At 41.8% G+C, this 20,664-nt stretch overlaps 1 protein-coding gene and 1 long non-coding RNA gene across 10 annotated transcripts in view; one reads left to right on the forward strand and one right to left on the reverse strand.

The window, feature by feature from the left end:
- Window positions 1-5,671, forward strand: part of LOC135290843 (uncharacterized) — an 18,947-nt gene extending 13,276 nt beyond the window's left edge. The window contains exon 2 of the long non-coding RNA XR_010353648.1: window positions 3,801-5,671. This is a non-coding gene — a long non-coding RNA (uncharacterized LOC135290843). The remainder of the gene's footprint in view (window positions 1-3,800) is intronic.
- KIAA1958 (KIAA1958 ortholog) overlaps window positions 1,436-20,664 on the reverse strand; it is an 83,172-nt gene continuing 63,943 nt past the window's right edge. For all 9 annotated transcript variants that reach the window (XM_064404852.1, XM_064404856.1, XM_064404855.1 and 6 more), the window contains one exon: window positions 1,436-17,156. In XM_064404852.1, the coding sequence (XP_064260922.1) occupies window positions 16,111-17,156 (1,046 nt within the window). In that variant the 3' untranslated portion in view covers window positions 1,436-16,110. The remainder of the gene's footprint in view (window positions 17,157-20,664) is intronic.

Here is a 20,664-nt window from a genome sequence, read left to right on the forward strand (position 1 = left end):
CAGAAGATTCTATCACTTTTGTGAGACCACCCTGGGGAAGCACTCTGGATTGCCTGAGCCAAATTCCTCCTGCTATATTGAAGGCCTCATAGTGCAAGACTGCACCCAGCATGTGCACACCACTGCTGGTTATCCAGCACTGGCTGTGGGAGCACGGCAATTCTTCAAGTGGCAATCTAAATTAATCAGTGTACAAAGAACAAAGTGAAAGAAGCTCAGTTACCAGAATTTTGCCAATTTGCTTACCTGAATCTGCATTAAACACCTTAACCATTAACCACCCACTGCACACTGACTTTCAGACCAACAGAAGCTCATTAAGTTATACCTCTGTGAAGCCAGTTTAATCCAAGCTATAAAGTTTAATCCAACACATTTACTGTGCATGTGTAACAGATAGTGAAAGCACCTGGTAGCACCTGGCCATGACCTGACCATGCCTCACTTCCCTGTCTCTTCATCCAAAGGTCTTCCTTCCAGTTGTCACTGGAAAAACAGCAGGATCTTTGACAGGATACTTTTTACATGTTTTGTGAGCACAGTCCAGCTGCTAGCACCAAGCACCAAGAAGGGATTTTATTTTTTTTAACAGAATTTGCCAGGTGGTGGAAATGCATTCCCAGAATACCTGGTGAAAAGCAAGTTCCTCTATACCTCACCCATGATGTCACTTATCTCTTACTATCCTGCACTATCATGCATTGATGTCCTAAAAACAACACACACTGCTGCTCCCTAGATACCACTTTTTGGGGGGATTTGGCTTTTTCCTTTTTCTCATGTTCCTTTGGCAGAAGTCCAGACACTCCCACCTTCTCCAATTGGGATCTTTCACTTTCATAATATAGGGGCTTTATTAGCTTCAGTTTTCTGGTCTTATAATTTTAAAACCTCTTGAACAGAAAACTTCACATCTGACAAGCCTGTCTTAAAAGATGCATATTCTTGGATTCATACTTTATTCTAGACGAACTTTAAAACAAAACAATGTGGAAAGCGGACCTTACTGCTGAAATTCTGCATGCAAAATAAACTATTTCAGGCCAAATTGTGCCTTGGAATTGAAGCTCAGGAAAATGGCTTCCAAAAGGCTCTCCAAAATGGCTCTAAGAATGTAGGCTTTCAGTCCTACTATATTGAGATTAAATGAACACATGGTTCAAGTCAAGCTTGCTTTTAAGTACATTCCTGAGCAGGGAAGGACTTACTTAAGCAATTGTTTAAATGTTTTCCTGAAACACAACCCCAGAAGTTAGGAGGGTATCACAGCATCTATTTCTTGGTCAGCTGACAAAATGCAGCACAGCTACATGAGAACTCCCCAGCTATGCAGATACTCATATGTGAAAAACGTAAGACACAGCTTGTGCTTTTTTTTATACATGCTTTGAAATGTCACATAAATTGTTTTCATTTGATTAAAGAAAAGAGTCAATTTTGCAGAAAACAATTTATTAAATACATAAGACTTGGTTGCTACACCTAATTACAGACAAAATACTGTGAATAAAGCATGCATTTACCACAGACATCAATGACTATTTTGATTTATTTTAAATGGTCTTTATTTCTGTAAGTTAAGGCTGTACCAATACAAATTTTAAAAATCAAAAATAACGAAGTCACACTACAGTAGTAGCAAACATTGTACAGACACTGAAACCAATCTCTAATGCAGCAGAACCAGACTTCTTAAAGATTATCATAAGAGAATAAAAATAGAGGTGAAGTGCAATAAAGATCTGGATATTTTTGGAATTTACAGACCAGTGACAGTGAATGTCATACTCCAATTAGCACAAACAGAATCCATTTTTTTTCAAAAGCCTAATTATCTGACAACTAAGCAAGAGAGAAAACTAATAAATACCACCTTAAAAAACCCTCTTGATTTTTTTATCTTCTTCTTATTGAGGGCACTTCTGTACTCTACTTAAAGAACATTTTTCAAGAAGACATTATGGCAGACAACAGTACAACACACATTTGTTTAGTCTATCCCCATTAAAAAATAGTGGAGTGTCTTGAAGAAGAACAATACATCACAACAAAAAAAATTTTAACTGACACAAGTGACAGACAATATTGTTGACCATATTGGTCTTCACCAGCAAAGGAATGTATGAAGTTTGCTTCTTAAAAATATGCTGCAGGCATGGCAATATGACATTCACATGGGTCAAAACTTATCCAGCTGATGAGCTGATGAGTAAAAAAATTACCACCCCTGGAAACACCATTTGATCTGAGGTTCAAAGTAGGTTATGAAATCCTTCTCCATTTACAGCCACAAAGCCTTTTGCTTGTCTTTCTCCTGGTGCTGTGCAAGTACAAAAATAGGGTAATTTGAGGACAATGGGCTCAAACAGTTAATTGAAAATGGACTAGTTGACAATGTTGCTCACATTTTCAGAAAATGAGCCAGTAATCTTCACCCCAGATTTCTTAATTTGCAGAGCTTAATGCATTAAAATAGATCAAAGTATTACTTCTCCCTGAAATTTCTGTCCACTTAATCTCACAAATGCAGGAGCAAGAGATCTGTGTAAGAAGGTGCCCTGTGTACAGGCAACTGCATTTGGAGTGGATGATACATAGCACTCCTCACGCTAAAATCTCTGCCTTAAATAGCTGATTACAGCTGGGGCTTGCAAGGGGGTCTAAAAAAAGGTAGGTCCCAAATTCCACTTGGGTTTAGATAGATAATTCTTTCCTGCATCCTTTCAGCAGCATAGACTAAGCTATATTTAAAAGGAAAAAGGAAAGCTGGTCCTGCAATATAATGCACATCACACAAAATGTAATTACAGGACTGACAGTATGCACACTGAAGGAATCACTGTGATTGGAAGGTGGTATCTAAACCAGCACACCATTAATATAATTTCATTTGCATCTTGAAACTGATGAATTGTGGCAAAAAGCAAACAAATGCAACTAGAGACTGACATACTACAGCCAGTAGGCTGATCAGGTCTGCATCTATAGAACCCTTATTGCATTTCCAGTGTGCAAACTAGGAATAAAGGATGTTGATGGCTTTTCTGACTCAAATCTAAGCTGGGGATAATGCAGATATACCTAGCTTCACAATGGAAAATAAGAAGATGGGAAAAAAACAGCTGCTGCATTACAATCTGACTGTTTTTTTGGTGAATTAGGCCAATATATATAAGTTAGAAAGACAAGTTGGTAAGACAACTAGTGCAATGGTGAGACCACTGAGACTCTGATCTACTTATAAATAGAAGAAATATAAGATGTAAGACCATGCCTTGAATGTTTAATGTCAGGACCACACAGGCAGGAACTCTGTGGAGTGAAAACTCTTCACTCATATTAGTGGAAGCATATTTTCATGTATAAATGGCTACTAGACAACCAAAACAATGGACAACTGCACTGTAACTGGTCCCATCTGGCTCCTCTCTGGTAAAGCAAGTCTGACGAAGCTTCCAGTTTTTAAAGGAAAATTACAGGACCTAACATTTCTGAAGAGAGCCCTATATTCCCTGCAACTGATAGAAACTGAGGTGCTGCAAAAGGCTTCACAATATTATATCACCTGTGGAAGGTTTTAATCTTCAGCTGGGGTTTTCAATTCATCGGGTTTTGGAGGACCAGCTTGCAACCTACTACACAGGATGATTTTCAGTGTATTCTGTATGCTTCCTTTAATATTGCCTTTTGTAAATGTCCCAGGTATCACTAAAAGGAACAACTACATTGAAAAGTCTGACATAAACGTTAACTTTTGAAAGTGTTTTACATCACAAGGCCTGTCAATTTTCTGCTTGCAGACAGAGATGACTTCAGACCAATACTTCTAAGGATGAACCCAATGTACTTGTCCCAGACTGCATGGTAAGATGTATTCCATTTGCCATCTGTATGGCAGTTGTCTTCTGTTAAGTGAGCAATTGTCCTTATCTCTTCCACACCCACTCCTCCCTCCAGGGGGACATCTGCTATGGAATGTCACTGCATGACTGATAAGAGCTACAGCATCCCATTGTGAGATGCTCGGCCCAGAGGGAGGAGCCAAGCATTCCAACCTGGATATAATCTTGTGATTCTGGACACCAGCATGGCTTTCTCCACTGGATTTCCCATAGGAACAGCAGCTGCTTCTTCTTCACTGATCTTGAGAGGAAGACTACACCCTTTTCTACAGGATCCCTGCTCCAACAGAACCACACCTGACACTCCAGGAGAACTGCAGCCACATTTCCAATTGGACTGCTACCAACACCGTGACCAACAGGGTGTCAGGTTGTGTTCTGACTCTGTCAGTGTTGTTTTTGTTTACTGCATTCTTTATTTTATCCTTTTCTTTTCCTCCCTATTAAAGAACTGTTATTTCCTGCTTCAATATTTGTTGCCTGAGAGCCCCTTAATTTGAAATTGATAGCAATTTGGAGGGGGGGTGGGGTATTCACATTCTCCATTTCAGGGGAGCCTCCTGCCTTCCTTAGCAGGCACCTGTATTTCCAAACCAAGACAGTACTCTTTATTTTCCCCAGTCATGCAGTTTTTCTCATAACTTGTTATTTTGATTTGAAAAGTCTTTTCAAGACAGCTTTCATGTCTCAACAGAGATGGAAAACTGGTGGCCAGTCTCTTCTTTTTTCCATAGAAAATATTATCTTAAAGACCAGCCTAGGTACAGTGAACCATGCCTGGTGATTGGGAAATCCACCAGAGGTATCTCACATTTCCCTCTTGCCTGTTTGTTGTATGAGTACAGTATGATACAATTTCAGCCTGTCAGAATCTTACAAAGATAAAAACAAATGCATATGCTTGTGTGCATTTGCAATATTGCCAGATTTTAGGCAGAGGGTAGAAGAGAAACGCAATGTCAAAATTTTGATAAACAGGACTTGTCTGCCATGGGCGCAGTTGGAAAGAAAGAGATCAAAAATCTTGGGCTTGACTTTCATCCAAGTCTCATTTGGCAGCAATGTGTGGCTTCCGTAGAGGCAGAGCAGAGACTGGAATCCACTACTTGACCAGGCTGACACTTGTTTATAAGACTCACAACTGCTTTGCGAGCCAACGGTTTCTTATGGTAATCAGAGGACTGCTTTAATTAAATGGTGTTTTACCATGCTCCAAAATTACTTCAGCATTCCTGGCTATTCATTAGATCCATTACCAATGGGAACATTTTGCTGCTACACATTCCCTCATATCCCTCACAGTTGGTAGACTGCTGCTGCAGGAGGTGTGGCAGGAGAAGATTGCTTCCTTTCAGCTCTATTAAAGGTTTTCCAAATTAAAATCAATGAGAAGACATTTGAAAGAAAGATGGAGAGTTAAATATTTTTTTTTCCTTTTACTTCCTTTTTTAAGCTTCAAGCTGGTAAGTGATAATCTGTGCAAACAAGATATTAGAAATTTGGCACATCCCATCTACCACAACATATTGATTCCTTCTACAAAAGGCACTAAATACTGGCATAAACCAAGAAATGATCAGCAGAATGCAGTTCTTGTGTGACACACAAAAATCCTGCTAACTGGCACAGCTTCATAGTACAATTTTCAGTTACCTAAAATGGTGGTGATAATAGCAGCAATGGTTAGGATTTTTACAAGTACCACGTATACATACAAATGTCAGAACATCTAGAGGACATGCAAAATTTCAAGAGCAACATCACCGAATCACACAATGCATAGAATTACTGTTGTTATTATTATTATGCAAGACAGTGTAATATTTTTAATAATCAATTTTTTTTTTAAACCTACAACCAGTTTTACAAACTGTTCTTAAAAAAAAGTTGTTAAAGTCAGTGAGTGTTAACCTTTTAGAGGTTTAACTCTAAGAATGAATTGGTTACTACGGAGAATTCACAGTTAGGTGGAAATTTAGTTATACTTAAGCAAAATATGTTTGTCAACTGCTGTTTTGGAAGAAACTGTGCTAATCTTGTCAATTTACAAAATGGCAAAAAATACATTCACATTAAAAGATTAAAAAGATTAAACATTGCATGCAGGGAAAGACAAAATCCTTGTTAGCTGTTTCTCCTAGCACTGCTCACCATGAGACCAAGGGTTGTCATAGCAAAAGTGCTTTTCAAAGGCAGAGTTAATGCCTGCAGATAATTGAAACAAATGGAAAACATTTTCTAATTCTGGTGTAAATCAAAGTAGGATATTAAGGGATAAGAATTACGCTTGCCTTCTTTAGAATAAAGGACAAAAACTTCCATTGTGTTTCCAGGCTTTTTCACTGCCTTTCCACTGCTCTTCATTACACTTGGATATTCTGCCTCTTCTTTTTCTTCCAGTATTGAGTAGTTTTTCTGCCCAGACAGATCTCGAGATGAATCCTGAGATGGATGGGCCACATGGACAAAAACAAACATGACAATGCATCTATGGCCAAGTGATGTTGCCTCCTGCACACCTCAGGCTCATTTCCAGTGGGGCTAGTCATGTGCTTGGGGGGCAAGTGCAGGAACAGCCCGAGCTTGGTGGAAGCAGAGGCATGGGCGCACACTTCTCACAGCACTCTGCAGAAGTGGCACCAAATTCTCTCTGGCAGCAGCATCACCCAACTTGCAGGTACTGCCATAAATAGGTGCAAAATCAGATTCACACCATTTCCTCCCCTGACAGCTTTCAGATTTCATTAAGACATTTCATTTCACATTTTGTCTGCACATCTCTGAAAGCCTTGGATACTTCTGCACCTGCATTTCGCATCCATGCCCCCAGCCTTGCGCAGAGGAACCCAGTCTTTCAAGCTGCTCACAGAGAAAGTTCCTGAAGAAGACAAAACTTCCAAGATCTGAATGACAGGCACCAGGCAGAAAACAAAGGTCTCCACAAAGCAACTGACACTGCAATCATTGTTCAGTGAACCTTTAGCCTTAGAGACACTAGGATATTAGTCTCCATAAACAAAAGTTATCAAAATCAATTTGAAGCCATTTAGTCTTGATCCCTGCCTTCTGCATCCACCACTGAAGATGGTGAGGCAATGTCTCCTGCATCGGTTTGTTTTCAGGCTGGAAATTTACATATAGGAAGTTTATTAAATGCATGATAGTAGAAGAGAAAGAGGAATCCCAGCAGGATTGGAATAATGCAATGTGGAACAGACCATAAAGCTACACATGATCTAGGCCATCTGAGAACATGCTATAATGGTAACAAGAGCGGTCTCAGCAAGATTACAACTTTCAGAAAGCAAATAAAATTCTAGGTATGAGGAATGTCAGAGTTTTATTTGTTCAGAAGAAAAAAAAAATTGAAAGAAAAAGAAAAGCAGCTGAAGTGGCAAAGATAATACCTGTTAAATTAATTATTTTAAAGCATTTAGTCTTCTATATTTTCCTAAATATTTTGCATTTTCTTGATTTTTTTCCTTCACTTGACTGTTATTTTCTTGATGTTTACAGACTGTATCAAACAGTAGTAACCAAAAATAACTCACTAATGGATTGCTACAGCTTTGTTTAGAAGAGCTTAACACCTCTTTTCATTCCAACTGAAACTATCCCACTGAATTTCAAAGATAGCATCTACCTTACCAGTATCTTAAGTGAAAGAAACCTTTTTTAATTACAAAAGATCAGATTGAAATATGAAATGGTTCTCTTTTTTCAGATAGTGATAAGTGCTGTCTAATGAATGCTGCGCACAAGAATAAAAGATTTGCCAAAAGCATCCTAGTACCTTTGAAACAGTTAAGTCCATTATTTAATGCACAGACAACTAATTTAGTGGCATTTGTATAATAAAATAAATGGAGTTTTCTATGCATTGCCAACTACCATTAACCAATTGAGAGAGAAAACAGAGGAAATAAATTAATTTCTTGAGACAGAGATCCATCAGTTCATATAACAAGAAAATTTTGTGGCAAATTCGTATTTTCCCATGTAAGTTTAGTAATTAAAGCTTTAGATATCACTGCTTCAAATATGTTCCACTTGAGAGGATAGTATCAAAGTTTTCAACAAACTCAGAGAACTCTCTGGGCTGTGGGGCTTCACAGCTTTGAAGTATTTTGCCACTGAAAATGCCTCTCTGCTGCTTCCAGGAAGAGTCAAGGTGCTGGAGAACAATGGCAACAGCGCTTTGCAGGGTGACAGCCACAGTGCAGTGTGGAGGAACAGGCTGGGAACTGGTTTGCAGGAGTGCAGCTGGAAGCAGTGCAACCATGCAACTCACCAGGGGCTCAGAGAATGCGGACGTGTTCTCAGAAGGGCCACTCCTTCACCGGCTGTATTTGTGCTCCTGTGAAAGATGTGAAGCACTGATGTCCCTGGGGGCCCTTAGCTTTCCAAAACCCTTGAAGAGATCAAGCACAGCTCATGTGTTTTTCACATGTTGTCCTTTGGAAAGTATCATCATTTAATTGTGCTTAAGGCCTTCTCTCTTCTTGGCTTGCAGATGCTCAGCTGATAGGGGTGTCCTTGAAAAGCTGCCCTTGGGCTCTCTGTTTTTGGAGAATCGTGCTGCAACCTTCATGTTGGCTCTGCACAGAGCATACAGACAGCTGGAAGACACCAGCTATTATGGTCCACAACCACCAAGACATGGCTCAGAGCATGGGGACCATCAACAGAAAGCGTAGCACCGAGCTTCTGGCTAGGAATATAGCCATACTTTACAATGGATGGTCTCCTCTCTCCACTGTCCCTCAGCACTGAGTGTAGATTCAGCACACACAGGAAAGCAGAGAAATAAGAGAAAATACATCCTGCACCTTAAGAACAAGGACAGCAGAGAAGCCATCTCTCCATGGTTTAGCAAAGAACCCTCATTAAAAAGAGCAAACCCATTTCCCAGCATGTTTCATAGAGTCTCTACACTAACCCAGAGGGATGAACTGGTTCATTTCAGGCAAATAAAATGACAATTCTGCATCCTGTAGGTTCTCTTTTTTTCATGCTGCTTCTGGAAGTTCAGGGAGCTGGATGGGTCTCAATGCCTGTTGTTCATACCTTGAGCTGAACTCCTCTCCATGATAGAGGGAGTCCAAAAGTTGCATACTGTTGAGGACCAGTCATCTCAGTCGTATTTCCAAGTCCATAATGTCAGTGGAGGTCTACACAGCACACAGACTTGGGCCTGGTCCTCCACACAGGCGTAAATTTAATCTCATTTCATGACATGAAGAGGGAAGGAGAGTGCTTCCAGCATGTGAGATGTGAGCCTCCAGAGTGCTCACACACAGTATCCCATAACCCCACATATCCCATGCGAGGTGGTCTGCCCTGAGCACATTATCCCCAAAGTACAAGGTCACTTGATGGGCAGGGCTCCCAGCCAAGACCAGCCCTGCACAAAGTGGTCCCCCTGCCCCATGGTGCAGACACGAGGAAGGAGGAATATTTGAAGATCAGGAATGATGAGAGGAGTGGAGCTGTTGGGGTTGGGGAAGATCAGTCAATTACAGTAATTTGCAGCTGTCAGATGGAATGATCAGCTCATGCACTACATGTGCTAGTCAGGTCAGTCAATTCACTTATGGGATGTACACAGACATGATGACAAGAAAGGGTAACATATGAGCTGAACAGGAAGAAACCTAGTGCAACAGGAATCTCAGTTTCCTTTAAGGCTGTCTCAGTCCTTAGGGCAGCCTGGTCTCTAGAGTGACACAGCACCTGCTCTTTCTGATCCCCGTCTTACCACCCCACATCACTTGCGCAAACAGCAGAACAAGATTTGGTCACAAACATCTAAGACACAAACACACAACAGTACAACATTGCTTGACTGTCATTCTCTACAGAGCTTTCTAAGAGGGTAACAATGTTGTAGAGACTGAGTATCAGTCCATAGCAACTTCTAAAAAGAGCTTGAAAATGTTGATACTCTTCATAAAGGAGAATGTGCAGGGACACAGATTCTATTGTTAGATTATACTCTATGTCAGTAGCCCCGATGCTGCTATCATAGAATTATTGCATTATGCAAGTGAACAAGGTATGTGCTGTTATTTTAGATATCCCTTGGAATTTAGTTTACAATGTAGCTCATGATAGTATTTCATTCTCCTGCACTTAAAAACATATTTTGTTGCATAAATACATTTTTGAAAATAAAACAGGCAGTTTGTGACACCCAGGCATCACAGACTTCAGTTTCAACTAACTGCATGAAGACATAACATTGTGCAAAACCACAGCATCATAAATACATGCATGGATGACTAAAAAATCAGAGCTGACACCGTCCAAAGTGTCCACAGCTCTGCCCATCTACATGTGCAATCATGTGAACAGATCCAAATGCATGTATTGTGCACAGTTGCATCCAGATCAGTCCAGTGACATCCACATATAATCCCCATGTTAGACTCTTATTGTGGTGTCCTAAGAAGGCCACGTGGGAAAGTCAGCACTAACATTAGTGCAGACCCCTTTGCACTGTGTAGGCATGTGCTTTGGCACTCAGCCTCTTATCTTAAGTTCAAGGCCAAATTTTGCTCTTGATAGCACTGAGCAAATCTCCCAAAAGCCAGTAGATAATTCTGAAGGCATCTAATACATCTACAAATGACCCGAAGGGTCTGAATCTGCATTATCCTTTTGATGGGTTTCTAATGAGATGCAGAAGCTGAGCCAGGTTAATGACTCCGTGATGCTGGTAGATGAACACCATTCTCTGTCTCTCCAATGGGGTCTGCACCTCAATTTTTCAGCAGATTCAGCTCAGTACAGAATTACAGAAAATTATCTGACTTCCCACTTTTTTTTTGCTGTATTTTCTGCTGGGGAGCTGCATTGAAATCTCTCAGTGACAAGGTCTAACACCAAGTTGAAGAAATGTGAGTGGCAGGAAAAAAAGGAAGGAAAAAGAAAGGAGAAAAGCAAGCCCCATTTTAGAGCCAGCTATCCTCATCTTAAGGAAATCACAGCCTCACTACGGGGCAAAAGCTCAGCTTTTACATTGGAGTATGATGTAGTCTGAAGTGCAGCCACCCACCTGCAGTGCCTCACTGTAGCCACTGCACCCAACAACCATAACACAGCCTGTGCTGGACAGGAGCAGGAGAGTGTTTTGCCAGCTGTCCTTGAGTTCATGGTAAAAGGTGTTCAGTAACAAGAGACAAGGCTGGAGACCACAGTTCTTCATGTAGGCAGAGGGATAGGATGGTAAGACTTGGCAGCACTAGCCTATGGCCACGCTGCTGTATCTTAGCACCAGGAAAGGTGCACACCATCATTGTGAGCTTCTACCCTGCTGCCAAAGGGTGTGATACCCCCAGTCAAATCTGCAAATAACTGGTTGTCCTCTCTCATCAAAATTAAAGAGATTAGGATATGCACTCTCCTACGAGTATTAGACAAAACCAGGAGAGCAGCTTAAACACAAAATCTCCCTCCTAGACAATTAATAACCTTTCACAGCCTTAATACAAATGTTAGACAAACTGTGGCCACTCAATTCCTTTAAATGTCCCCAAATAAAGACTGAATAATAGGTTGTATTAAATACCCTTCAAAACAATGAAGTTTATTTTTGTACTATGTTACTTGGGTATCATATTCTGTCCATATGTGTTTAACTTCTTCAACAAATAGTCTGAGTGGGGCTGCCCCATCAGAACTTACCAAGTCAGTCTGCCATCATTACTGCTGGAGCTACTACAGATATCACAAAGCAGAACAAAACTATTCCTATATACACAGAATCAGAGTATGGGTAAGTTTGGAAGGAGCCACAGTGTGTCATCTGTTTCAAGCCCCATGTTCAAGCAGGGTCATCCTAAAGCACGCAGCACAGGATTGTTTCTATGTAATTCTTGCATATCTCCAGTGAGGGTGAGTCTTCCTGGGCAATCTGTTCCTGTGCTTGATTAGAGAGATGCTCCATTCCCTTAATCATCTTTGTTGCCCTCTACTGGACCTGCTCCAGAGCTCCATGTCTCTTTTGTACTGAGGAGCCCAGAACTGGACACAGCATTCCAGGTGAGGCTGCACCAGGGCTGAGTTGAGGGGCAGGGTCATCTGCCTCAAACTGCTGACAATGCTCTTCATAGTGCACCCCAGGATGTCACTGGCCTTCTTGGCCACCAGGACACACTGCTGGCTCATGGAGAGCTTCTTGTCCACCAGCTCCCTCTCTGCAGAGCTGCTCCCCAGCAGGTCACCCCCAGGCTGTGCTGGTGCCTGGGGTTGTTCCTCCCCAGGTGCAGGACCCTGCACTTGCCTTTGCTGAATTTCAGAAGGTTCCTCTGTGCCCATCTCTCCAGGCTGCTGAGGTCCTTCTGAAGGGCTGCTCAGCCCTCTGGGCTATCGGCCACTCCTCGCAGCTTTGTGTTGTCAGGAAATTGCTGAGCAGGCCTCTGCCCCTTCATCCAAGTCATTGGTGGAAAAATTAAACAAGACTGGGTCCACTATTGGTGGGAAACACCACCAGTGACAGGCCTCCAACTAGAACCTGTGCCACTGATTGTGACCCTGAGATCTGCTGTTCAGCCAGTTCTCAATTCACCTCCCTGTCCTACTGTGTCTACTCTTCCTGAGTTTGCCTATGAGAGACAGTGTTGAAAGCCTCACTGAAGTTGAGGTAGACAAGATTGCTGCTCTCCTCTCATCCTTCCACATAGCTGTTTAATTGTAAAAGGCAAATCAGGTTGGTCAAACATGATTTACTTTTAGTGTATCCATGTTGACTATCCTGATCATCTTCTCCTATGGACAGAAGTGCCCTCCAGAATGAGGCACTTCCTCACCTTTCCAGGGATTGGGGTGTAGCTTATTGGACAGTAATTTCCTGGGCTCCATTTTTTTCCTTTTGAACACTGGGGTAACATTTGCTTTCTTTGATCCACAGGCACCTCTCCAGGACCTTTCAAAGGTGATCATGAGCAGCCTCAGCTATGGTGTCCACCAAGTCTCTAAGCACCTGTGGATGCATCCCGTCAGGGTCCATGGACTTGTGGAAGTCTAGGTGTTCTCCAACACTTTTCCCCCCTTGACCAAGGGAAAGTCTCCCTTCCAACATTCCTTTATCCTGGTCTCCTGGGTCAGAGATCCCTGAGGGCTGGTGCTGCTAGTGAAGACCATTGCAAAGGCAGTGTTCAGTAATTTCACCTTCTCTACGTCCTCTGTTTCCAGGGTCCCTCCTTCATTTAGTAACAGGCCCATATTATCCTTCCTTTTCCTTCTGTTGTTGATGTATTTGCAGACATCATTCTTGTTGTCCTTGATGTCCTTGGCCAGATTTAATTCCAGTTGGGCCCTGGTCTCCCTCGTGATAATATTGAGGCTATCACAATAAGCACACACATTTCAATGCTTGTTCCCTAACCTGGCAAGCAAAGGTTGCTCATGTGCCCCATTAAGTGAAGGGTACCAGAGATGCTGCCTCACTGCTGCTGGACATCAGCACAAACCATCCTAATACTGTGGTAATCAACAATTTAGACAGCATGTAGAATCAGAAAAAAGTAATGGGAAATGCTTCTTTTGACCTCTCAGCTCAAAACCCAGGAGTGCCAGTCTTCTTTCTTCTGAGATCTGTGTTAAGGCTGAATTACAGCACTGATGTGAAGCAACACTTCAAAGTGCTGCTTGCAGCACAGCACATGTACAGCCAGGGACCAGCCTCCTCAGAGCAAAGGGTGTGCTGGGCAGCGGAGGAGAGGTGGGAAACAGAGATCTGCTGCCCCACAAAGGTCAGCTGATACCCATCCCCTCACTGCAGAACAGGAAAGGAAATCTAGGGAACTATGTCAGATACTGCAATAGCTGTCACTGGGAAGTGTTACATGAGTACCAGTGGGGAGAAAGAGAAACCAGACTTCCCTAGAGGTCAGCTCCATGGCTGAGCTCTCACCTGGCAGTTTGAGAGAGATCCTTGGCACAGAATGCTCACACTCCAGCACATACTAAGCACTGCTGCATGAGTCCTCAGTGGACAACAGTAAAGAAATCCCAGAGCAACACTGGTCTTGCTTTTTCACAATATCACATTAAAAGCACTGCTGTGAAAAGGCAAGGCAGTACAAACAGCAATCAGATGTCTGGCCTCATATGGAAGCTGGGCAGCTGTCTTTCTGGCTTCACCTGAAATCTCTCAGGGCTTCTGTCTCCTTCACTGACAAGTCAGAAAGTCACAGACAAATTTTGCAACCACTTCAGTAGAGTCATAATTGGCCTCAAGTCCCAAAGCCAAGTTACAAAAGGAGGGCTCTACAATATGAACAACTGCTTGTGCCCACCAATCCACTGCCTACCCTGAGAGACAGCAGATCATAAATGGAAGACTGTAGAACTGGTGGCTACACTACTATGGAGTGTCAGACACAGAAGACCAGACTTTTTACCAGCCTCACTACATGTGGGAAAAAAAGGAGATCACAGCCAGGTTGTGTCACCTGCATCAAGCTTCCTGGGAGGACAGATATTTATTATAGTGGAAATCTCTGCCCTTAGACTTTTCAGTGCCACATCTGCTACCTGTTTCATCCCCAAAACACACCTTCAGTAAGGCTTAAGTGAGGTGCAGACACTCTGCCATCTCCCTCTCACACAGGAACATTTCATTCTAGGAACACAGAAACAAAAGGTTATAGGTGCTAGGTGGGTTACTTCTGTTTGTATTTGCTACCTTTCTTCCACCTCTTCTTTGGAATAAGTGATGATTAAAGTCATTGCACAGTTGCAGATCTAAAGAATTTGAAGGATATTCAGGAATGTGAAGAAATACAGACAAACAAGCACAAAGAAACATAACAATTAAAAACTGCAAAACAAGAAAGCCTCTCCAAAGGCCGTTTGGTCCAATACCTGGAGGAAATCAGCCAAGGCTGTCTCTTTCACTGACTTCAGCAGGCACTCAATTACCCCAGCAGACTTTTCTAAAGCCTCACCCTAGCCCTAGCACATCCTTGTGGAACTTAAACTAAGTTTATTTACTTGAAAAGTACTGTTCCTAATTTTAAGTGTCAAGAATTATAACTGTTCACTGAAGTAGTGAATTTGTTAGTGTTTCTCCCATACTTGTAGTAGAACAAGTACATTACAAAGTAGACCAGTAGAACTTGCTTTATCAAGGCTATGGATTCATGTGCACATTTTCCATCATCTGCAATGGAAACAAATGATGTGTAGCTAAGTTAAATTTGTATTCCAGCACTTAAAACTATCCAGCTTTTTACCTCTCTGTAGAATTTATTTTAAAAATTTCTGTAGAAATATCATTACACTCTCTATTGTTCTGTGTATTTCAAAGGATGGCTTGGGACGTAGTTGATGCCATTGTTCTGTACAGCTGGGGTAAGATTGCAGATTTTTTTGTACTGTTCGTTTTCCCAGAATACTGAAAGAGTGCTCTATGTCAATAGATTTTACATCACATACACACACCAATAAAATACTAACAACCTATGCTTAAAGAGGTAAAATTATGTATGACAATGGTTTTGCCATTATACCTTTGCATATTTTTGAAAACAATACATTTTAACCTAAACACCAGCAACATTTTGATCCCAGAAAATCAACATACCTAAAAGTTAAAAATGGCATTTAGCTGACTTCAGGATTTTTGTAGTGTAAATGAGCCTCAGGAAATATAATAAAAACAGACAAAATATGCTGTAAATAGTTTTGTGAACTTACATTGGTGTATTTCTTATTTCTTGGTCTTGTTGATCAAGAATAAGTTAGCAGGTAAAAAGCAGCAGCCAATGTTAAGTTTGTCTCCTCCATTGTGGGAGGTCATGTTACAATACTAAGTTGAAAAAATGCTTTAGAACAGAATTGCTACGTAAGCCTCCCTGGGGACTTATTAATGTGTGCATGTTAAAAATGGTATTTTCAGTCTATCTTGTGTTGCCTGAGAACCATTTCTATCCTTTTAAAATCTGCATTTGTATTATAACCCATAAGTACCTTTCATTTTTGCATTAACACTATAAATACTGTTAGTAATACTAAACTATTTCTGTTGACTTATTTGTAGAAAGAAAAATATATTATATGTTTATATATTCTTATAAAGTGAATTAACACTGGAGAGAGGGCTGAGAGGGGGAATAGTGTACAATCACAGCTGATGTGTATTATTGAGCACAAATTCAATGCTTGAAACAGAAAGGAAAAGAAAAAAATGTTCAGTGTTCTTTCAAGCCGTGTCAGATGACGAGTCATAGGATGCTGACACTATGAAGTTGCCAGTATTGGAGTGGCTTGCCATGGACTGGGCAGCCTGCTGGCTCAAGTTATTGCAGATCAGCACCAGCTGGTTGCTCTGAGCTTCAGAGAGGGTGCTGCAGCTCTGGTAGACGCTGAAGTTGGTCTTGCGGCCAGGGATGTTCCCTTTCTCACACATTGTCTTCACCATCTTGGCAAGCTTGTTTTTCCCCAGAGCTTGGCAATTGTACCAGTGAAGTGCAGCCAAGTTGACAACGGGTTTGATGGACAGGTAAAACGGCGCATCCTCGTAGCGCATGGCCGGAGGGCGCCGCTGGGCGTACTCCTTGTAGTCCTGCACGGGGCAGGTCTGCGGGGCGTGCTGGGTGGCGTACACCCGCGAGTCCGTCCCGCCTCTCTTGCTCTTGGTACTCACATCCCCGTTGTCTGGCCCCATCCACTCCAGGTACTCCAACCCAGTCTCTGTCACCCGCAGCCGGATGTCCCCCCACTTGAGGGTGGACCCATGGAAACCCGTGCAGTGTCCAAATGCCTTAGTGTTGTTCAGCCACACTAGGTTCAGAAGCCCTTCAGGATTGTATCTGCTCAATAAGCCTCTTTTGCGCAGGATAAGCTCATCAGCAAAGGTGAGCTTCATGGATTTGTGTGGCTTGTTTCCTTTGCCTTTACACCTCAGCTCTATCTGCTTTTGCTTTAGAGCTTCCTGGGACCTCTTGAACTCCTTATCCCTTGTAATACTGTATCCATACCTGTGCTCTTTGAGGTACCGCTCCAGTCCACACTGATAGTTGGCGAGACTGTTTGGCTCATATTCAGACCCATCCTTTTGTCTGGCGTCCACAAAGAAGGAGGCAAGATAGGCATCAAGCTCCTTGCAGGGGATGACATAGATCTCACGGGTCTCAGAGGGGTACTTGGAAATGAGGAATTCTCGGAAATTGCGGAGAGCCGTCTGCGTGCTGCGAATGGTCTTCTCATTCTGCTCCCTGCTAAGCTCTGCTGCTCTCTCATCCTGGTCTGGAAGAGGAAGAATGGGACAGAAAAAAGAAAGTAGAAGCGGTGAGTTTATGTGATGCACTTTTTCCTAAAACAAATTTCCTCAAAAAGGAAAGAACTGAAAATCAAGTTCACAAAGAGCACTGGTAAACATTTTTACATACCTGTCACATCACTGAAAAGCCAACTTCAGTTTAACAAATGACATACTATATGACACAAAACTAAGTGAGCTCCTCACGACACTGGGGCACAGTTTTGTGCATTGAGATTAAAGGCAATAGGCTTTTTACAATAAATGCAAGGTGGAAGGATTTTCTGTGGGTTCCAATGTTGTATGCAAGGCCCAGACTCAGGAATAAGCCCATTCTGAATTGTTTCATTTGTGAAACCAGTTGTACTGGTTAAATTTTTTTCCCCTAGGAGAAAAAAAAGGAGCTAAAGCATCATGTTTATGACAGTAATATTTATCTTTAATCAGACACATTTTTAAAGAATGAAATAAATTTAGTCAGAATGTACAGTACAAAATAAAGCAGCACATCCAAGAGAAATGACAGCTAAAATTACTACAGAGCAATGTACAACTTACAAATATATAAGAATAAAGAAAATATAGTCAATATTTTCATACCAGAAAACATGGAAAAAAACCATGATAATACAGCCTCTCTATGTCATCAAACTCTACCTTGACAGAACAAATAGAATTGTCTTTTCATTTTGCAGAAAAATCAAATTCTAGGAAAAAAAAATTATATTTAACAGGCTATCCTCATAGAGCCTTACAATCAATGACATATCAAAACACAATATTCAAATGCTAGCACTATGATAGCTGTTACTGACAGCTGATTTTCTGGCCGATCATAAGAGAAGCATAAAAAGGAAAAGCTTTATAAGCTATGTGTGTTTTTAAGGACTGTTTTCTTGGCATATGCAAACTATCTGTTTGAACAAGAATGCAGCTTAAAGCATACAGGTGTAACCGTCATTCTGAATGTGATGAATCTTAATGGTTTCAGAAAATTAAAAACAAATTCAAAGACAGAAAAACTCAACTATTTAAATATTTTCTGGAATTTTATGTGGTACACTTTTGTATCTCTTCCACTTAATAAGCAGAAGAGGGGAAAAAAAACCCCAAGATCTTTTCTATTTGGTCTCATTGCAAAACCTGCCACTCTTTCAGCAGTGCCATAGCAACCCTCTCCAGGTGTCTCCCACCCAAGATACACACACAACGTGATATGAGACCAGGTGAAGTTCCCATTGCCTCTCTGCCAATCAGGTCAAGCTTATGTCAGACTGTGTAGCACACCCATGGCTTTGCACCAGTTTTCAGACACTTGCTTCTCTCTTCCCTGCAAGCCTGTTAGCAGGGGAGAGGGCAGCAGGGAAAGGAAGGCAGTCTCTCCTTCTCCACCCCACTTGCAGTCTTCCATGTGGTGCAGAAACACTGGTGCAGAGCTGGGCAGCTCCTCCTTCCACCAATCTACAGAGTGACTCTCAAGAAAGTTCATCCCATCACCTCCATACTACATCTGCAGACAGAGGCACAGGGAATGACTTGCCCCAGGACTTCCCAGCAGAACAGAAGCAGGACTGCGCTTATAGTCCTTATGACCAGGTCCTGTGTCTTCAGAGAAAGGCATCCTGCATCCACACCACTCACCCATTGAGCAGGTTTCTCAAATCCTCTGCAAAGCACAGAGAAGTGGGCATCTGCAACTGAGGCCTTGGGGGCTCCTGCAGGCAAGAAAAAATGCTGCCACAAAGGACTGAGGCTTGTTTGAACTGTGCTCCAGGGGAGCAAGAAAGGTCAGCTGCCTGATTCAGAGACTCATTTTAATACTGATGTCAGTATCAAAGAGCTCCTCGAAAACTGCAGTGAAGCCTCATGCTCTAGGCAATGTACATAATAGGTCCTTCTAGTGTGGCTAGATGCAGGCTGGAAAAAAAGAGACAGCCCTGTTCAAAGCTCCAAAGCAAACATTTACTCTGGTATTTTGTTCACTGCACCTACCACCACTTGTTATAGAACTGTGTAAGTAATCATTGCTTTGACTGACAGCCCACATCCTAAGTTCTGTTTCAATATAAACAGCACATATAATGGCTCAGTTTTATAAATGTCATCAATCACTTCTTCTTAGAGGATAGCCTGTCACAACACAGCAGTGACACCCAGTCAGTCATTTATGTTACAGCATCTTTCCTTAATCTGCAAAGGAAATTTCCCTATCTGCAGCTAACAGTTATAAAACCCACACTGAATTAAAGATTCCCCCAACTTGCATTATGAAAACAGTACCCCAGAAACACTGTGTTCTTGCATTGGTTTGTTGTGTGCTACTTCACAAGGCAGGTGGGAAACACTAAAAAAGAATGGGTCAGGTTCTCCTGCAGCCACATCAGGAGAGCTACCTCTACTTTGGCTATGAATCCAGGCTGAAGTAGTAGTAATGGATTATTCTCTTCATATGAGACCACTCAAATATTGGAGGTGTATCATGTAGCATGGCATAAATTCAGGGAGTTTCCCATGTAACCGTTCCCAGATGTTTGCTTTGTCCCACTTTGCTGATCTTGCTGAATAGAGACCAAAACTCTTTTCAATGTTCTGTGGAGCTGGTAGAAAGTACTGGAAACACTGGTGGGAATCTACATTAGTTCCTTGACTACTGCAAAATAAGCCTATTTGCTCTTGAACCTCCACTACTCAGTGTATCATCAACTCTTCAGTATCCATGGGTTCCAACTGGGTAAAAGCACAGAAAAAAAAGCCACCAAGTGCTCCTAGAAAACACTTCTATATCAGAACATCCCCATGCTGCAAAGTGATGTGGGATAGAAGAATGAGGAGGTGTTACATATGCTTTCACCTTTCTTATAGTCTTCTGTATGTCTCTGTTGTTAGACTTGAGTAATACAAATATTATTGTGTTACAGTCTAATTTCTCTCAGCTGGTTGGTCAGAATCATCAACCAAGAATTATTGTCATCATTGATCTATAAAGCCAAGCTACCCTTAGTGTCTTTTCCTTGTCATAATGCAGTCTTTGGAACTAGTAGTGCTGTTAGTCCTATTTTACAGATTACAAGCAGAAGCATAAAAAATGAATTGGAGATACATTTCCTGAGGTCCTGCCCCCTCAGCTACATCACTGCACAAAGGACCTGGCTATAGGTCTTGTGTTTCTTATCATATCCCACACCACAATTTTATTTCCAAGAAAACCAGAGTGTGGCAGAAAAAGACAGTAAAACCCACCTTACTGGGGGGTCCAAGGTAAACTCCCCACTATGAGTTTGAAAAGGTGATGAGTACTTAAGATGTTCTAGTTCAAGTGAAGTGAAAGAGATAAAGTGACCAGGCAGAGATTAAACAGACAACCTAGTGGGAGCAGATGTCCCAGGCTAGCCCACGACCATCAGATGATCTCTCCCACAGAGGAACAGCTGTTTTCTGATCTTTTCATAATCTGATTTTAACACAGCCAAGACCTAATATTATCAGCATAGTTAT

This window comes from Passer domesticus, chromosome Z, assembly GCF_036417665.1.
Source record: "Passer domesticus isolate bPasDom1 chromosome Z, bPasDom1.hap1, whole genome shotgun sequence".
NCBI classification, from domain to species: Eukaryota; Metazoa; Chordata; class Aves; order Passeriformes; family Passeridae; genus Passer; species Passer domesticus.